Source organism: Rhizomucor pusillus, assembly GCF_041956525.1.
Source record: "Rhizomucor pusillus strain CBS 183.67 unplaced genomic scaffold VTP01scaffold_8, whole genome shotgun sequence".
NCBI lineage: Eukaryota > Fungi > Mucoromycota > Mucoromycetes > Mucorales > Lichtheimiaceae > Rhizomucor > Rhizomucor pusillus.
The window spans coordinates 719,250-736,491 of record NW_027192150.1 but is presented as its reverse complement, the minus strand read 5'-3'; the positions used below and the strand labels follow the sequence as shown (position 1 = coordinate 736,491).

Genomic DNA, 17,242 nt, shown 5'->3' with positions numbered 1-17,242 from the left:
GGATCTATATGTGCCTCTTGTGGTCAAAGTGGACACTCAAACTCAGCGTCAAGAAAGCCAAACATAAAAGAGCGCATTATTCAAAAGTTTGGCAATTAATGCCCTTGGCCCCACAGCCTTGGAGCATAAAAAATGTATCAGCAAATCCCGGTCTATTCATCCCCGTACTATATGCAATACTTCAAGAATTCGAGCGAGAACATGAAGTAGCATCGAAGATGGGTACCAAGACCGCAACAAAGTTGTTTGCTTTAACTCCAAGACCCAATTTCCAATGGCGCTTCATTACCATCAATGAAAAAGTCCTTCGTGCGCTCACTGGCATCCGCAGCGAACATCCATTTGAAGAAATTTTCGACTTGACGAAATTCCGCTTCTTTGTGTAGGTTTTCCGGACATATCATTTACACAACCTATTTATGCGCCTGGTTTATAGGGATAACGATGCAATGTTTACAAACCAAATTTCAACGGATGGTTATGCGGTGCATTTCCAGTTGGCGCGAGCGGCAAAGAAGGCGAGTATAGACTTGAAGCTGAAGGACGTCAGCATGTCAGAAATCGAAGAATATTTTTCAGTATGCTCTATCGACCCAGGCCGGAAGCATGTTTTTACAGCCTCTTATGGTTACGGAGAAGATGAACACGAAATCAGGCGAGTGAGCAGGAAAGAGTATAGCGCATATATTGGATCAAAGAATAGAACAAGAGCATTGCAAAAGCTGAAGAAAGCGAAGGGCATCGAGCAAATTGAATCAAGATTTCCGACTTGCAAGACTGCCAGCGTCAATATTTATAATGAAATACGTTGCATATTCTTTTCAGCACATGGATATATTATTTGCATTTTATTCAAGTCGACATGCTAAAACAAGATTTCAAAATCTGCAAGGAAGACAAAGAGCTCAAGAAGAATTAGCGAACATCATCATTAATGGTGGAAAAAAAATACAATGCTGAAAAACGAAAAATCAGATCAAAAAACCGCAAAAAAGGGAAAAGATATCGACAAAACAAAAAAAAAATACAAGCAATACAAACATTGTGGAAGGTAGAAACTATTGGACATCATTTTTTCATATGTAATTTTAATCAATTCATCACAATTTATAGGGTACCATGCCAGCCGATATCCGCGGTCCGTAGCACCTTGCTTGAAGAAAACAGACCTCACAAAGAGAAGAAATGGCAAAGAGTAAAAGGAGTCTCAACAGCAAGGGACAAAATGCCGCTGATTGTGTTTGGGAGACGGTATGTTCGGGAAAGATGGAGTTAAAATCAAAGGACATGAAAGCGGAATTGTCGGCATCCTATACAGAATGCTTAAACGGCGCGAGGCGCGAGGAGAGGCAGTTATTGTGACCATTGACGAGTACCATACCTCTCAAGTAAGGAACGACTAGCAAGTTACTAGTGACGAAAGCTAATATCAATTGACCTAGGTTTGTCATTCCTGTTTGGCGAGGTGCCTCCGCAATGTTACTACTGAGGATAACATCTCTCACCATGGCATCATTGACTGTCAAAACTGCGGCATGCTGTGGAACAGAGATGTAAATGCCTCTATGAATATGTATTATATCGCTTCAAGAGTCTGGCAAGGACTTGGCCGCCCGGAACCATTTGTCAGACCAACATCAAATCAACCCACCACTGCGAATGTGGGACCCGAAAGGGTTTAGGTTTTTACGGTAAGCCTTGCAGTTCATCCTGGATTCTGAATATTATTGAGGTACTAATATTGAGACTGCTTCTCTTTAGATGACTCGGTAAGTAAAAGATGATACAGCCTATAATACCTGGATATTTTACTGATTGACCCGGTTGGCATTGTTTGGAGCAACTGCACTACATGGCAAATTTGAACCAATATGGTAAGTTTTCGTCGTTCATAGATCGACAAGAATATTTATTAATTTGGTTCCAAAGGTTTAAATTTGTCTTGATTATCGTGCAATTTGATGCTCCAAACGTCAACTGTTTTTTGTAATATGCAGTAATTTAGACCATTGCAGCTCAGGGGAGGAAGCCCGACCACCGCCTATATGCTTATTAGCTGATCCCAAATTTGAGAAGTCCAAACGTTTAATGCACGCAAAAACATGACACGAAAATAAATGTGTTCACGTGCTTCTGTATAGATGTCCTTGCTTCAAGAGCAGATGTAATGTGGGGAAGGAAAGAAAGGCAGTCGTTCAATTTGACATGCTAGATCAAACAAGTTTATTGCTTTCCCGTTCTTGGCGGGGGCAAAGGGGAAAAGAAAATGTATAACAAAATACATTTTTGAGAGGGGGCGGCGCACCAGCAGGCACCACCCGGGACGGAGGGATGCTTCTACGTATAGAGAGGAGACTTGCTTGGATAGAATGATATACACTTGCATTTCTCTTCATTATTTCTGTAGAAGATGAAGAGAAAAAAGAAATGTAGGAGGATTGCTCATTTTATAGGCATCTCAACAAAAAATTTTCTGTTTATCAAAGACAGTGCTTTACATTCCGGGAACTTCGAATGCTGTTTCGCAGTACAATATCTTTTGTGAACCTGCCCAGTGACACGTAAGGTCTACAAATCTTCTATGTCGTACCGTATGTACAGCGCTATTTGGAGCTTTCAATCTTCCTCCAGGAGTTTCCACGAAACCTGCTTACCTCTAAGGCAATTTTGTAGGTGTTCAAAAGTATACTTTGGGTAGTGCATTGCACCGAAATAGACTCCCGTGTCTCTCCCAACCCTGGTTTTGCATCCATCATCGAGATTCCAGGTTTATGCGAAACTTGGTTTTGCACCGGCCATCGAAATTCCAGGTTTACTTTAACAGCAGAAGGATAATATCTTTAGGTCAATGGATATACCTTGTTGATTACTTGCGGTTTTGAAAATACGTCGATATTAGGGATAGGGAAGCATACATGCAACAGGGTCTGTGGTGTCTGAATTGTCGCTGTATCATGCAGCCTCGCCATCTTTGTCTGGGTTCCAGAGCCGTAGTCTTAAGATTAGGCATTGTAGGCGAGAACGATCCGGATGTGTCAAAATGAGCTTCTGCTCAAGGTTATAACAGTAATGAAATGAAAATATGATTTCGATAATTACCCACTGTTATCGAGAATGCAATCTACTTTGTAATCTATATATCAACTAACAGCACTCGATGATAAAATAGCGCAGTGTGACATGCAATAAGTACGCATCGGGACTGTTGTAGATGTATAGTCTGCTGGCACATCGAACATGACCGGTTTCACCACAATGGTTGCAACGTCATCGGCGCAGTATTTTGGAAGAATAACGTTAAGTTGTAGACGAAATGCTGAAGCAAATATCAAAAGAAGAAACTCCCGTTGATTCGTCTTTCGAAGCTTTTATATGCATGCAGAGATAAAAAAGATCATGGAAACCTATGCGAAAGCTTGACATTTCTGGATTTATCGATCCAAAAGGAAATCGAGCAGTAAAGAAGGAAGTTGCACAAAGCGTTGTACCTTTTCGCGTGCTAGGTTTGAGGAATATTTTCAGTGAATCCGAGGCGTTGTGCTGCTCGCTTGGCCTTCATGAACCTCCGTTCTCTGGCGGTTTTGCATCCGCTTCGTTTCTGCAAGCACGGCGCCGTCGAATTCCCGGTTTATTCAGACCGGCGCACGCATGAGTTGATGCTTGAGAGAATACAACAGTAAAATCTAGTTTCTTGCTTTGCGCTCACTTGGCCTACATAAATCTCTGTTCGTTACGTATTTCCAGGAATATTTACAGAAAGAGATTGAAGATGCTCAGGATTTTCAGATATACATCGAACATCAGTTTTCGAGCGTTGACCATTATTATTGTTTCTTCAAAGTGTCAATTGACCTATTGACCTATTTCAAGATCCAAAATTCAAGATAGGTAAAATACAGCTTCAAATTGCATACTCATTCGCAAGGTTGTTATAGGGGCATAATCGGCTGGATCCTCGAACATGTTCGGTTCCTCGGCAGTGACTACAGCGTTGTGGCATTTTTTTGGAAATTCACTCGCGTAGAAGGTATCGCTTCAGTTTATGGGGACGTTTTCTACTTCGCTGGCTTTTATATAGCAGCTGAACGTCAGTATAGAAACTCCTGGAAAATGCCAAAGTCTGTTGACATTTCTGGACTTTAGTAGCAAAAGAGGAAACTGCCGATAAATCAGGAAGTCGTACAAAATGATGTTTCTTTAGTACAATAGTGATTTTCCCCTTGCCATGAAAGTGTTTATTCATAATCTTTTCGGTATTTCCATATGCGAACAGCCCCGTCGTCGCTGCATGTCGCAAACTAAAATGCAAGCTAAGTCCAATCAAGCAGAAGAATGCTCGTCAATTTGAGGACCTACCTGATCATTTCCCCAGGATACTGACGTTACTTCTCCGTTTGGACCATCAAAGCACATAGAATCTTCTTGCGGCCGATTAATATCCCAAACGTTTAGGGTATTTAGCGAAGAGCCTGCAGCAATGCAACGGCCGTCCCGTGAGATCTCCATTTTTACAAAGAACGAGTTGGCTTTGAATGTATCTGATTTAAACACGGCGAGTGGATTGGATATGTCGGTTATGTTATACATCGAGATGCTATTTGAAGCATGAAAATGGTTCAGTTATACGTCGCTCCATCAGCAGCCAGTTGCCCATCACTCACGTGTTATCCATTCGTAAACAGAATAATCTTCGGCCATCATGATCCAGCTTGAGATCAGTGATACCACGCGGTCGATCACCCAACGGGCTGTAGTCGGATACTTCTAAAGGTATTGGGCCACGGCCTGCCCGGCAATCCCAGAGTTTGACAGCACTGTATCGTCTTGTCAGACATATATGCGTAACCACTTGCTTTGTATGCATATACTTTACCCGTCGTAGCTACCGGAGGTAATCACTCTGTCTTCCCGATGAGGCAAGAAGATTGCGGATGTAACCGATCGTTCCGACTGTATATACGCAAAATGTTGAATCGCCGTGTGATATTGAAAAGAAAGAAGATTTTACTTACGCTGGCTGCCTTGGTCTTCGCCTTTTTTCTTTGTGAATGGGCACCGTGGCATGTTTTTGCAGCGCTATACATGTAAGCATTGCTTCCAAACAAGCCTAAGACGATAAAGGTCAGTTCTGCTCAATCGCGGGTTTTCAAGCACCAGATTCTCTTTTAAAAGCTTACCTGTGTCTCTTGTTGGTAATTGTTTTGCACGAAGATCAAAGATTTTGAAGGATCCTTCACGCGCAGCTGTTACAACCAATGCTATTTGTAACGAAAGAGACAGAGTCGGTCCGTTTTCTTTTCAAATTCTCATCTGCGTTTCCTGGGTTCACTTACCAGGATTATGAGGGTGGAAATTCACGCAGCGTAGTGTGGAATAATGACCAGTGAGTGTCGCTATGCATTTTTTCATTTCGACGTCCCAAAGCCGTGCTGTGTGATCGGCAGATCCAGTAAGCTGGAAATGAATAGCAACGAAGGGATAATTGTCGTTAACAGTTCATGGTATATACTCTTGCAACGTGAGAAAACCCCCTTACCAGCAGTTCATCTTGAGGGCTCCATTTTACATCCACGACAGCGTTGTTGTGTGCGAAAAATGTTTGATGGTAATGTTCTAAGGAGAAGAAAAAGATCATGGATCAGCACGCAAGCAAGATAACACACTATATTGTTTGTATATTTACGATCTTGGAATGAATTAGTCTTGTCACCACGTATCAAGGTTATTCGCCGGTCTTCATCGGCAACAGCGAGCAAATTTCCGCCGTGTGCTTCTGTAACAAAATGCTCAGCAAAAGAAAAGGGGGTAGAGGAAGATGGGACTTACTGTGTGCATAACTGCAGGCAAACGGGACACTTCTCTTTCGTTCATTATCGACATAGTAGAAATTGAATTCGTCCTCGTAGCTACATTGGTATCGTTCGATAAGTGGCTCTATTTGTGCTTCATCGAGGAAGAAACATCCTGATTAATGCATATGACCCACAAAGCATTCAACCTGCACTTACGTCTGATTCTCTTGCCAAGATAACGGTTTCCGTAGAGCTTTTGCATTTGAATCGCTCTGTGGGTGTCCCAATAAGCTGGTTCTTGGCGCTCTTTAGCGAGGGATATATGTTCTTCAGTGGGGTATGTTTTGAATGTTAGGTCAGGTTGTTCCTGTGGTAGCTCTGCTAACGGTTCACGAGTCTCATTATTGTGGGCCTCAGGGCTGCAAGTCTCAGAATCGTTGGTGCGAAACCTTTTGTTGTTGTTGGGGGAGGAGGAAGAGGAGGAGTTGCCAGGTATGACGTTTTCAACTTCACTATCGTCATCGTCACGAGGAGCGGGTCGTTTGGTGCTTGTGGACATTGCTGTAAGTTTTGTATGTGTGCAATGTGCCTGGTATATGCGAGCTGAAGAGGGAGCAAGGAGTAAAGTTGGGAAATTTTACGCGCCTGAGCGCGTTGTCGTCTCCGCCGCCGCGCTCCCGCTTGTCTCACTTGACAACATGGTATACAGTGTCATTTGTCCTCATACAACTTCAAACAACAAGCAAGAACTCGTCCTCTTGGAGTTCCAGGGAAGCTTTGAAACAACCGATTCGAACATCCAGCAACCCAAGATCGGCGACGTTACGTTTGACAATGTACAGTCTACGCTCTTTAGTTTTGAACATTTCGAATATCGCCTATTGACAGTTCAAGTAGGATACAGCCACCCTAGTGATAGGCCATCAACGACTTGTTGGGAAAAAAGTGAAACTATCAAAACCTTTCGCAGTTATCAAGAAACGGAAGAATACGGAGACAGCGACAACGATGGAGGTCGATCACGATCCATCCCAGCCAGCAGCTTATTTTGACACAGTTGCCATTCTCCGGGAAAAATATGTCTTTTCTCAAAGACCAGGCCTTTTGGTGCAAGAAAATCTGCGTGGATTGACTCGAATCGGCGGATAGAACAATGTTACAGGATTCCCAGACATCTAACGTATCTACAATGTACATAGCACGTCTCATACATCTCGATATACCGAACACAGTTAAATCTCTTGTACAGCTTATTCTAATACACATTTTGCAAAGGGTCAGCTGCAAAGAGAGTCTTGCTTGCCACACTCGCTTTACAGAAACTTTGCGAACCAATTGCAAAAGTTCCCAATCATGCGGAGCAGGCCGGATTCCATGCCATCAATAGGTTGTTGCATTCATGTAAATCTACAATTCGAATATTTTTACTCATTGCGATCAGGAGGACAGAAAACATATTAAATGGTATGTCATCCTGTGCTTAGTCAAATACTCTATCCATTCGATAATATGTGCTACTACGACTACTTTACAGATCCTCAAAATGCTTCCAGGAAGGAACAACCACATACTATTCCCCTGCAGGGTATTCGTGTGTTCCACCTGTCTTTGATCTTTACGAGATAAGAACAGATAGTAGCAGTGTGACTTGTATTTATGATCAGAACCTAATTCCGATCGGTAACCTGATTGTTGCAAGTTTTCAACGTCGTTATTTGAAGCATACTTTACAGTCGAGGGCTTTCGAGCTCACATTTCATGCAGAAAAGAAGCATAAAATAAAAACGCGGCGTCTTGATCACTTTCGCGCGAACATAAATAACTATTCGTCTATCACCAAGCCGCATCGTTCGATATTTTTGTCCTTCATTGTACGCACACTTTCTTACTTGACAAGAATTCTGTCCCATTAAATGCCGCAGCACTTCTTTCGAAAGGACAATGACCCATTTGTTTTCCAGGATTGGCATGTGAAAACCTCGGTGGTACATTTGCCCGATTAATGCGCATGTTAAACTCATAACAAAGGAGGAGAGTCTGGATTTGTCTTTGATTTAGCTTGAAAAGGGGGCAAAAGAAACAACAGTGACGTGCACTGATAGATTGCTCTGTAGCTATTTCCTAACCTGCTCAGACGGGCACCGTGTTGTATAAGACTGTTTTCGATGCTATTTCTTTCTTCCCTACTCGTTTCTTCTTTTCTCTCTTTGACGATTGAAACTTCTCCAGCAACTAATGGCCTGCAATAGTAGCAACCTGCACGAATACTGTGGTAGAGAATAGAACTGCAGAAAAAGAACGCCAATTGTACCTTTGAAAGCATCTTTGTGACACATATGATTTATAGGTACTCCATCCTTTTACAGTGCTCCGATGTTCACCGATCATCCTGAAAATAGCGATGCAAGCCTAGTATCCACCTGCTCCTCGTCGTGCTCGTCATCTTTGGATGAACTTGGTGCTGCTAATGCTTATGCTGTTATGCCTTCGTTTGAGGATCCACGCTTAACGACAGCCAGGGAGGCAACGGTACCATCACCGTCTTTTGAACTTAATTGTCCACCAAGCTACACATTGGCTGCCGCGTACTACCATGCGTATCCATACTACTCTGCACAGTATAGCAGCTACGGCGATGGTTTCTCACCTCTTTTCAACGAACAAATGTTATCTCAACAGAGCAATGCAATGTCGTATCCTGAAGTTTGCACGCATGCTCACTACGCAGCAGACACCAGTTGCTGCTATTCCCTTACAGCACCTAGTGTGTTTGATGCTGTTAGTACAGATCAGGACCTGTTTCCAGTCACTCCAGTCGATGACACCATCGGTGCGTTGACGATACAGCCAACAGCAGCAGCAGCACCGGTTTTTACTTCACGTGGCAATGCTTCCTATTCGTTTTCTAACCCCTGGCATTGTACAGAGACAAACTCTGATTACATTGCTCCTGTCAGCGAAACGGTGCGCGCTGAGCCCGGCATTCATCCATATGAAAAGCGCTCTAGTAGCAAGCGCTTACATCGGCCAGGGCATCAGAGATCAACGAAGGATAAAAAGAGATGTGCCAATTGCGGGGCAACCAAGACACCTTCCTGGCGACGCGGCCCCATCACAAAGCGGCTGTTATGCAACGCCTGCGGATTATAGTATGTAGCAACGCAATGCTTCCGAAGATGTAGGGATACTGATTTTCATTCTTTGCAGCGAAAAAGTAAACCAACGACGCCGCACGGTGCTAGTACAACCGGACGGATCAACACGCGTGTCCCGTGGCACGTTCCGCGCTGACGAGGACTTGATATGTGGGGCATGTCACGCCACAGAAGCCAAACGATGGCACGTGCGCAAACACGAGACTTTCTGTAAGCAGACAGCTAACACCTGGGTGCTGATGACACCATATGTGTACGTTACTAACCTTATGATTGTTTATATCTCCCATCCAGGTGAGCGATGTGCACGAGAACACGATTGCAAGCTTCAGGAGCTGCAAGAATCATGAACATCCACTGACAAACATTTTCCCCTGAGTGTAATACATCTTGTCCAAGTTCCTTCCTACCATCTGTCCTTTCCCACCCCATAGCGTTTTCTCTTTTTGTTTTGTCTCTTCTGCGATGCGTTCGGATCAATCACCATCTACTTGTAAACAAACAAATTGTAGCGATAAATCATTTGGCAGTTCGGTTCCTTTTTTCCCTTTTTTGTGAGCTTTGTCGATGTCTAAGAAAGGTAAAGACTGTCACGGCTCAAGGCGAAGAGATTCGCAGTTGTCATGCGTAAACTCGTCTTCCCAAGTAGTAAGATATGAAAATGAAGACTGGAATTTCCTTGATAAAATCGAGGATCGATCATTTCCCTGCGGTCTTTTAGGTCTGTTTAAACCTTTTGCATGCTTCCATAGTCATTCGACAGCAGTTGATTTGAAAGCGTGAGCAAGTCATGAGCATCGTATATCTTTCGTGATCGGAATATTTATGTAAACCCTTGCTCTTCTTTGGCTGCTATGTACAGCAGATGCTAATTGAGTTGCTTTGCGTGTACTAATGGATATATATATATATATTAAGAGGGAGAAAAGGTTCGGCCGAGACGAAAATGGTGAATCCATCGTCATCGAAATAGACGAATCCATCCAAGTTCGGCAAGCGAAAATATCAAAGAGGCCATCGCGTGGAACCTTGTCTCGGACGTTGGAGAGGTTGAACGAACTCCCCCAGCGACGCTGTTTCTTTCAAGTCGTCGAACGTCGTGATGCACGGACTCTAGAACAGATAATCCGGACCTGGGTTCGCCCGGGTTCGAAGATTGTTACGGATTGCTCACGTGCGTATGACGTCTTGGAGAGACTTCCCGAGAACAATGAGCATGAAACTGTCAACCACTCGATCGAAGGTACGCATTTGCAATTCCAATAAATTCCCAGTATTTTATTGGGATTATTCTAACGCAAGTGCACCATAGGTACTTGGAACCGAATCAAGCTCGATATCTCGGCCAGGCACCGCACCAAGAAGGTAATGGCCATGAAACTAATTGAGTTTATCTGGTGTCATCACAACAAGGATGATCTTGGGGGGGGGGGTATCTGCCGCGCACTTTGCGAAGTTCAGTTTCCTTCCGAGAAATTTGACGGTTTCTCTGGTTTGTGATACGCTCACTCACCCAGACGTATGTATTTCCTTGTCTGACTCGTGTGGCATTTTGAATAGAGGAAGAAGCCGATGAGACAGCAACCAAGCAGATTGTGCCAAGTCGTCGCATTTTTTATCTAGCACAGAGTCTGAGCAAGAATCGGATTCAGAGTCCCCGGATGATGAAGACGATTCTGATTATGTCACAGAGCATTAAAGAATAAAGGGTCCTTAGATTTTCTTCGATTGAGCTTTTAAGAACAAGTGTTAGCTTGATAAGAAACTGTGGCTGCTTCGTGATGAGGACTTTGTACACTTATTAAGGTTATACACGTCTATCACAGTGATAGGAAATAATGCAGGGCAATGTTCCCTGGAAACAAACCTATTTCTATTCCAAGCACTCTTCAATAAAACAATGCACTTGCATTAGTTTTCTCTATGTTGACTTGACTCAAAATTCGTGATAAATCTGTATATCAGTATAGTTGACCCAAATTAGCCTAGCTGGCTCAATCTGAGGAGTGCGACTCGAATTCATGAAGATGACCCATTCATGAGTTGTTCAAAATATACATTCAACACTGTAACAGCAGCAACGTAGCGGACAAGGACAGGCTGAGTCACCGATGCACATCAGTTGGTCTGGACTTGTTATCTCCTGTTACCCCGCAGTGAGAAACATATGAAGATGACTCTCTATCTTGGCGAAAGAGGCACCCCTTTGTCAAATATTTTTTCCGTGAATGAAAAGGAACAAAGCAGGAGAAAAGTAACATCCGGTATTGTTGTAACATAACGCATGCAGTGTAAATCGCCTCATTGAGACAACATTTCCCAACTTGGTTGCCCAGCCGAAACGGGCGCCGTAAAAGTTTAGTCACGCAAACATCAAGCGGGGCAACTCAAAAGGTAACGCACAAGGGAAAAATGCAAACTGTTATGGAAACCGTGCGCGCCTGTCCAGATAATAAGTACGATCTTCATTTTCCCAATTATTAGCGTTTTTTCGAAAATGAGATAACGAAGAAGAACCATGAATAACAAATTTTTGCGTTACACAAAGAAATGACTGGCTTGGCCAGAGTGACCGTGGGAAACATATCCTTTTATGTCAAAGTACCGTAGCGGGTTCTCCGCCTTTTTTTTTGAGGGGAGAGAGAAGGGCGCCTGCAAGGGTAAGTGATCAAATCTTTTAGCCGGGTGTTATAAAGCCCAGGCGCGAAGGCGGGTTTTCCTGGCTTTTCGCTTCTTTTTTCCGCTTTTTTCCCTCCCCCTCCTAACCGCTTATGGCTCACGTTCGTCAAAGGCTCTCTTCTGCGTAAGTGATCCAATTAACAAGATGTACGCGTATGCCTCACAGTGACCACTATCCATAGGCACCGGTTCAAGGTTGTCAGCCCTGGACGAGCATTGTTCCGTGCTGCTGTCGCGCCCAGCGTCTATCATTTGCGAAGAATGACGACAGGTAGGAGAAGTATAGAATCATGAGATATGACGGCGGCGGCTGACGTATAACCATAGCTGCTACCCAATCCGCCTGTGAGCCTGACGAACCTCATTTTTTGCAGTCTGTTGAAATGTACTATGACCGCGCTGCCAAGCTGAGCAACGTCTCTCCAGGAACTTTGGCCCACATTCGTGCCGTGGATAGCGTGTTGCGAGTGACCTTCCCTATTGAATTGGATGATGGCAGCACCGAAGTCATTGAAGGTATGGTGTATTGCAAACAGGATAAAACTGCAGAAGGTGTGCAATATTGACAACGGGCGCGTCCCAGGTTACCGTGCTCAGCACTCGCGCCACCGCTTGCCCGTCAAAGGTGGTATTCGTTACTCCGAGGAAGTCGATTTGCAAGAAGTTGAGGCGTTGGCATCCCTGATGACATACAAGTGCGCGGTCGTCGATGTGCCTTGTAAGTTCTCTCTCTTGACAGTTATGAAACACAAAAAAGGCTCTAACACTACTCCTAGTCGGCGGTGCCAAGGGCGGTATCAAAATCGACCCCAAGAGATATACTCTGGACCAGCTGGAAAGAATCACTCGTCGTTATACCATGGAATTGTGCCAAAAGGGCTTCATCGGTCCCGGCGTAGATGTCCCTGCTCCCGATGTTGGCACCGGCCCAAAAGAGATGTCCTGGATCATGGATACCTATCGTCAGTTTAACCCCAATGACATCAATGCAGCTGGTTGTGTCACAGGCAAGCCCCTCGCTCAAGGTGGTGTACGTGGACGAACTGAAGCCACCGGTTTGGGTGTTTACTATGTAAGTTTCCTTTTTGAACAAGAAGGAGAAGGAAATCGAGATGGAACGTTTCGCCCCCCTAATTTGTATCCGGTTTGTAGGGTGTCCGCGAATTCTTGGGTTACCCCGAAGTCCAGCAACGCACGGGCCTCAGCGGCAAGATCAAGGATGCCTCTGTAATCATCCAAGGTTTTGGTAACGTCGGTTACTACGCCGCCAAGTTCTTTGAAAGCAACGGGTAAGTTCACAAAAGAATATGAAAGCTCAAACAGTTGTGGCTGAATTTTTGTGATCTAGAGCCAAGGTCATTGGTATCGGTGAGCGTGATTGCTCCATCTACGAACCTAGCGGTTTGAGCGTCGACAAGCTTTTCAAGCACCACCGCGAGACTGGCAGTTTCCGTGGATACGATAACTCTGCAAAGATCATTGACGATCCCGCCAAGATTTTGGAACTAGAATGCGATATTCTTATTCCTGCTGCTTTGGAGCGACAGATCGGTCTGCGCAACGTCGATCGCATCAAGGCTAAGATCGTCGGCGAAGCCGCTAACGGTCCCGTCACTCCCGCTGCTCACGAATCCTTGGAGAAGCGCGGCGTTGTCGTCATCCCTGATTTGCTTTTGAACGCCGGTGGTGTCACCGTATCCTACTTTGAATGGCTCAAGAACTTGTCTCACGTACGCTTTGGTCGTATGAACAAGAAATGGGATGAGTCTGTCAGAACTAAGCTTCTGACCGTTGTCGAGGAGAACGCTGGACGTGCATTGACTGAAGCCGAACGCAAGCAGATCGTGCACGGTGCAGAAGAAGCCGATTTGATCTACTCTGGTCTCGAAGATACCATGATCAGCTCCTCTGAAGGTAATGAGGTTACCATTTTTTTGATAATGTACATATACAGCTGACACATTTTCTCCCTTTCTATCTAGAAACACGCCAAACTGCAAACCTCAAGGTTAGTTGAACGAAACTGATGTAGTTTGGTACACAGACTGAAATAGTAACCAAATTGATTCGCTTTTAGAATGTCGATTACAGAACAGCAGCTTTCATCAACGCCATTGAAAAGATTGCCGCTGTCTACGAAGGCACCGGCATGATTTTCATGACTTAAAAATCGTTTTTGGGTACTTTATACTTTTATACAAGTTTATGTATATTTTGTCTGTGTGATCCGTTTTGAGAATCAATTCAGCATTTACTTTTTGTAACAGCATCGTCAAAAAAAAAGGATTTACAAAACCAATAAATGCAACATTTTCATGTGTGTGATGGAATATTTTCTTCTCGTTCAAAAGGAAAATGATGACAACAATGGGAAACAGGCAACAAAGACTGCATAAACCAATACATCTACATCCTTATTTAATACGTTTCTATGATAACGTCAACTTCGTTTCAAAGGAGTGTATGTTACATTGAAATTGTGCATGTGGGCGCAAGTTATTCGTGGATGTAAAAGCTTGGATGGTTTCTCGAACCGATGAGCAGAGCAATAGTTTCTAAAACAGACTTTGTTTTCGATCGGTAAATTGCTTGCTTGGTCATCTATTCTTGAAACACTTACTTGTACTGTTGACCAAAATGTATGCACCGGTAAGATCGAGTATATATGTGAATATACGTAATGTTAAGCTAAATCGTATCGACACACAAATCCAACAGAAATGATATACTACTTACACAGTCGTGCGCCTTGTGTCCAGCTATAATAATTACATAGGCTTCAGTGGAATTGTTGAAAGGAAGAGAATGAGATAAGCTTGCTTACCATCTCCGCAGTGGACGCAGTAGCAGACGCTTCTTGGAGGTGCAGGGTGGATGCGGCGATTGGGGTTTGGAAAGCAGCAATCGATCGGGACTTGTTGGTCTGCGGAACGCGGTTTGTGGTGCATGATTGAAGATCTTGTTATGCGAAAAGAGAAAGAGAAAGAGAGAGAGAGTGTGTGTGTGTGTGTGTTTTGGCAAAGGATAGGATTTTAGAGAAGAAAAGTTTCTTGCAACATCGATGGTTTATATACAAATACGAACAGATGTTGTCAGCCAATGTCGTCTTGTTTCGGTACGAATCATTGTTTTACTCTTGTCATATTGTTCGGTTTCTAGCATGGTATATACATCAACAACGGTGCTGCTCCATTGAGGAAATTTCCTCCAGAGTCTAAATAGCTATTTTACCTAGCTGATGTCGCAAAGAAACCTTCGTCAGATTGCAAGAGAAATGCTACTCAGCAGGTCGATGCAAGATAAGAGCATTTGAGATAATGGGTAGCTCAAACAGCTTGTTCTTTATTGCTCTTGAGTTACGGTCAAGAAGGCATCCAAAGCAATAATCAAGTTCGGTCTAATCATGGCTTTCATGGAAACAGAGAGAGCTGTTTCTGAGCTTGAACACCATCCATCCATATACAACATGTCCCAACTCAACTCGATCGCGTCAACGGAGCAGATCAGGAGCACGCCTTCGCGAGTCGATGGTATATCCGCAGAGCTTGAAGAAGATCTGAGGAACTTTGGCTGCGAGCTTATCCAGAGCGCGGGCATTCTGTTAAAATTGTGAGTATGGAGACAGGTCAAACACAGCGCAATCTTTCAGCAATCGCACTGACTTGGCGATACAGGCCGCAGGTAGCAATGGCGACTGCGCAGGTGTTACTTCAGCGGTTCTTTTACATGGCAAGTCTCAAGGAATTCGGCGTAGTGGCAAGTAACAGTAACGGCTGTCGAATACCACTTTGTATGCTCATGCAGAGAAAAATTATTAGGAAATTGGCATGGGCGCACTGTTTCTCGCATCTAAACTAGAAGAATCGTTCGCAAAACTCACAAATATAACAATGGTGTATGACCATTTACTGCGGCGGTGTCAAGAAAAGCCGACGTATCCGCCTCTAGATGGTTTCTCACAGGTAAGCAAGAAGATTCCTTGTAGAGACATAGACGAAAGGACAAGGAAGAGATAATACTCACACAGACGCTTCTTTTTGTGCACACTTACAAAGCGTGCGTACGACTTGAAAAACATGCTTATCACAGGAGAGATGCAAATTCTGAAAAAACTTGGTTTCCACGTTCACGTACAACTCCCATACGGCTTAACGGTCAATTATCTTCGGATACTCGATTTAGAAGAAGACGAGAAAGTAGCAGGCCGAGCGTGGAATTATCTCAATGATGGGTAATTGTGTTTTCCATACAATCATCAGTTTTGGCTTACTCAACATCGACTAGGTTGCGGTCCATCGTATATGCAGTTTATCAACCAAACGTTGTTGCCTGCGCTGCCATTTGGCTTGCATGCAGAGATACCGGCGTCAAACTCCCAGCGAATTGGTATAAACTATTTGACGCATCCACGGAAGATTTTGAAAGTGCAGCGGGCCACATCAAACGCCTTTATTACCGAAAGCTCAAACGGAGAGAGTTACCTTTGGACGCACAGGAGATGCAACGTTGGCTAGCCAAATAGCGACGAGTCTTTTTTTGGATCTTACATTTCATCACTGAACATTTTCTCGCATTCGCTTTTTTTTTATTTTTGTTGCCATAGATATTATTTCCTGAAGACTTGTAATAAATATATATATATACATATATATATATCAAAATTGCATAGTTTCATGGGACTTCCCCTTTTGTTGCTGAAGCCGAAAGCGTTCTAGCATTTTCATGTTTATAATGCCTGCTGGATCAATATGAAAGGCAGGCAAAGATATCACTTCTTTCTTTTTCCGTAAACTTTACAGCTTAAAATTTAAGACAGAGTTCCGATTACTGTTTCATTATTTGAAAGCTACAGCTTGTAAAGAGAAAACTAAAACTAAAAAAATTACAAATAGAAACAGGTCAGGCAAGAGTAAGTATTCCTTTTTTTTTTCCTCAGGGAAACGGAGGAAAAACGAGAGGGGACAAGACTTTACTGCTTTGGGTCCCTGGTAGGTGGTGGTGGCGGCGGCATGTACCACGACTGTTGAGACATGCAACTTGGGCTGTATGCAAGCATCGGCGTATACTGCATGGACTTTGTAGTAGTAGGGGTAGATGGTCTGTTAGCAGCAGCATTTTCTGCTGCGATTTTGAGTTCATCGTAAGGAGGCGGCAGAGTACTTGGCGTGGACGATGCAGTCCTCTCTACGGCAGAAGAGCCGCTGTAGGAACTTAGCCAGCTTTGTCGCACACCCCATCCACGTAGATGATCCTTTCCGTCGCGTTGATTATTTCTTCTTCTTCTGCCGCCGCCGGCAGTGGTGGTGGTGGTCGTCGTCGAGCGACAAAACGTAAAGCAGAGCATGATCAGCACTGCAAAAGCTGCCACCGCACCGACAGCTGCAAGCAACGGTGCTAAAAGATCGACGTTCGCAGATGCTGTGTCTGATAAGGTTGGTATTGCCGAAGGTATCAGCGTTGTAGAGGAAGCAGATTGCTGCGTGGCGTATTGATTTTCTATCGCTGACATTGTCGTTGCTTCGCTTAGTACGTTGTTGCTGCCGGATGGTATGGATGTTGGTGCTGCAGGAAGTAACACAGCCGAGATAGGTCTAGAAGACGTAGTATAAATCGAGG

At 43.9% G+C, this 17,242-nt stretch overlaps 8 protein-coding genes across 8 annotated transcripts; 6 read left to right on the top strand and 2 right to left on the bottom strand.

Moving 5' to 3' along the window:
• Nucleotides 1-98: 98 nt before the first annotated feature.
• Nucleotides 99-1,682, top strand: VTP01DRAFT_10274 (uncharacterized protein; the record flags this gene model as incomplete). The annotated part of the gene is made up of 5 exons (XM_069378618.1): nucleotides 99-382; nucleotides 437-655; nucleotides 1,114-1,251; nucleotides 1,319-1,388; nucleotides 1,443-1,682. 5 exons carry the CDS (start codon nucleotides 99-101, stop codon nucleotides 1,680-1,682), a joined length of 951 nt encoding a protein of 316 aa, XP_069239699.1.
• A 2,553-nt stretch (nucleotides 1,683-4,235) lies between these two features.
• On the bottom strand, nucleotides 4,236-6,351 carry VTP01DRAFT_10273 (uncharacterized protein; the record flags this gene model as incomplete). Its single annotated transcript, XM_069378617.1, has 11 exons — nucleotides 4,236-4,298; nucleotides 4,357-4,594; nucleotides 4,662-4,814; nucleotides 4,874-4,950; nucleotides 5,013-5,107; nucleotides 5,178-5,258; nucleotides 5,334-5,454; nucleotides 5,537-5,613; nucleotides 5,684-5,773; nucleotides 5,827-5,943; nucleotides 6,009-6,351. The coding sequence occupies 11 exons, from the start codon at nucleotides 6,349-6,351 to the stop codon at nucleotides 4,236-4,238; spliced, it is 1,455 nt and encodes a 484-aa protein (XP_069239698.1).
• A 139-nt stretch (nucleotides 6,352-6,490) lies between these two features.
• Nucleotides 6,491-6,941, top strand: VTP01DRAFT_10272 (uncharacterized protein; the record flags this gene model as incomplete). Its single annotated transcript, XM_069378616.1, has 2 exons — nucleotides 6,491-6,628; nucleotides 6,690-6,941. 2 exons carry the CDS (start codon nucleotides 6,491-6,493, stop codon nucleotides 6,939-6,941), a joined length of 390 nt encoding a protein of 129 aa, XP_069239697.1.
• Nucleotides 6,942-8,165: 1,224 nt separating this feature from the next.
• Nucleotides 8,166-9,297, top strand: VTP01DRAFT_10271 (uncharacterized protein; the record flags this gene model as incomplete). Its single annotated transcript, XM_069378615.1, has 2 exons — nucleotides 8,166-8,941; nucleotides 9,000-9,297. 2 exons carry the CDS (start codon nucleotides 8,166-8,168, stop codon nucleotides 9,295-9,297), a joined length of 1,074 nt encoding a protein of 357 aa, XP_069239696.1.
• A 544-nt stretch (nucleotides 9,298-9,841) lies between these two features.
• VTP01DRAFT_10270 (uncharacterized protein) lies at nucleotides 9,842-10,653 on the top strand (the record flags this gene model as incomplete). The annotated part of the gene is made up of 3 exons (XM_069378614.1): nucleotides 9,842-10,190; nucleotides 10,260-10,439; nucleotides 10,508-10,653. 3 exons carry the CDS (start codon nucleotides 9,842-9,844, stop codon nucleotides 10,651-10,653), a joined length of 675 nt encoding a protein of 224 aa, XP_069239695.1.
• A 1,065-nt stretch (nucleotides 10,654-11,718) lies between these two features.
• VTP01DRAFT_10269 (uncharacterized protein) lies at nucleotides 11,719-13,793 on the top strand (the record flags this gene model as incomplete). The annotated part of the gene is made up of 9 exons (XM_069378612.1): nucleotides 11,719-11,750; nucleotides 11,809-11,897; nucleotides 11,954-12,142; nucleotides 12,210-12,344; nucleotides 12,403-12,698; nucleotides 12,779-12,915; nucleotides 12,975-13,540; nucleotides 13,609-13,634; nucleotides 13,704-13,793. 9 exons carry the CDS (start codon nucleotides 11,719-11,721, stop codon nucleotides 13,791-13,793), a joined length of 1,560 nt encoding a protein of 519 aa, XP_069239694.1.
• A 1,299-nt stretch (nucleotides 13,794-15,092) lies between these two features.
• VTP01DRAFT_10268 (uncharacterized protein) lies at nucleotides 15,093-16,148 on the top strand (the record flags this gene model as incomplete). The annotated part of the gene is made up of 5 exons (XM_069378611.1): nucleotides 15,093-15,235; nucleotides 15,301-15,382; nucleotides 15,445-15,588; nucleotides 15,682-15,857; nucleotides 15,911-16,148. 5 exons carry the CDS (start codon nucleotides 15,093-15,095, stop codon nucleotides 16,146-16,148), a joined length of 783 nt encoding a protein of 260 aa, XP_069239693.1.
• Nucleotides 16,149-16,595: 447 nt separating this feature from the next.
• On the bottom strand, nucleotides 16,596-17,135 carry VTP01DRAFT_10267 (uncharacterized protein; the record flags this gene model as incomplete). Its single annotated transcript, XM_069378610.1, has 1 exon — nucleotides 16,596-17,135. The coding sequence occupies one exon, from the start codon at nucleotides 17,133-17,135 to the stop codon at nucleotides 16,596-16,598; it is 540 nt and encodes a 179-aa protein (XP_069239692.1).
• Nucleotides 17,136-17,242: the final 107 nt, after the last annotated feature.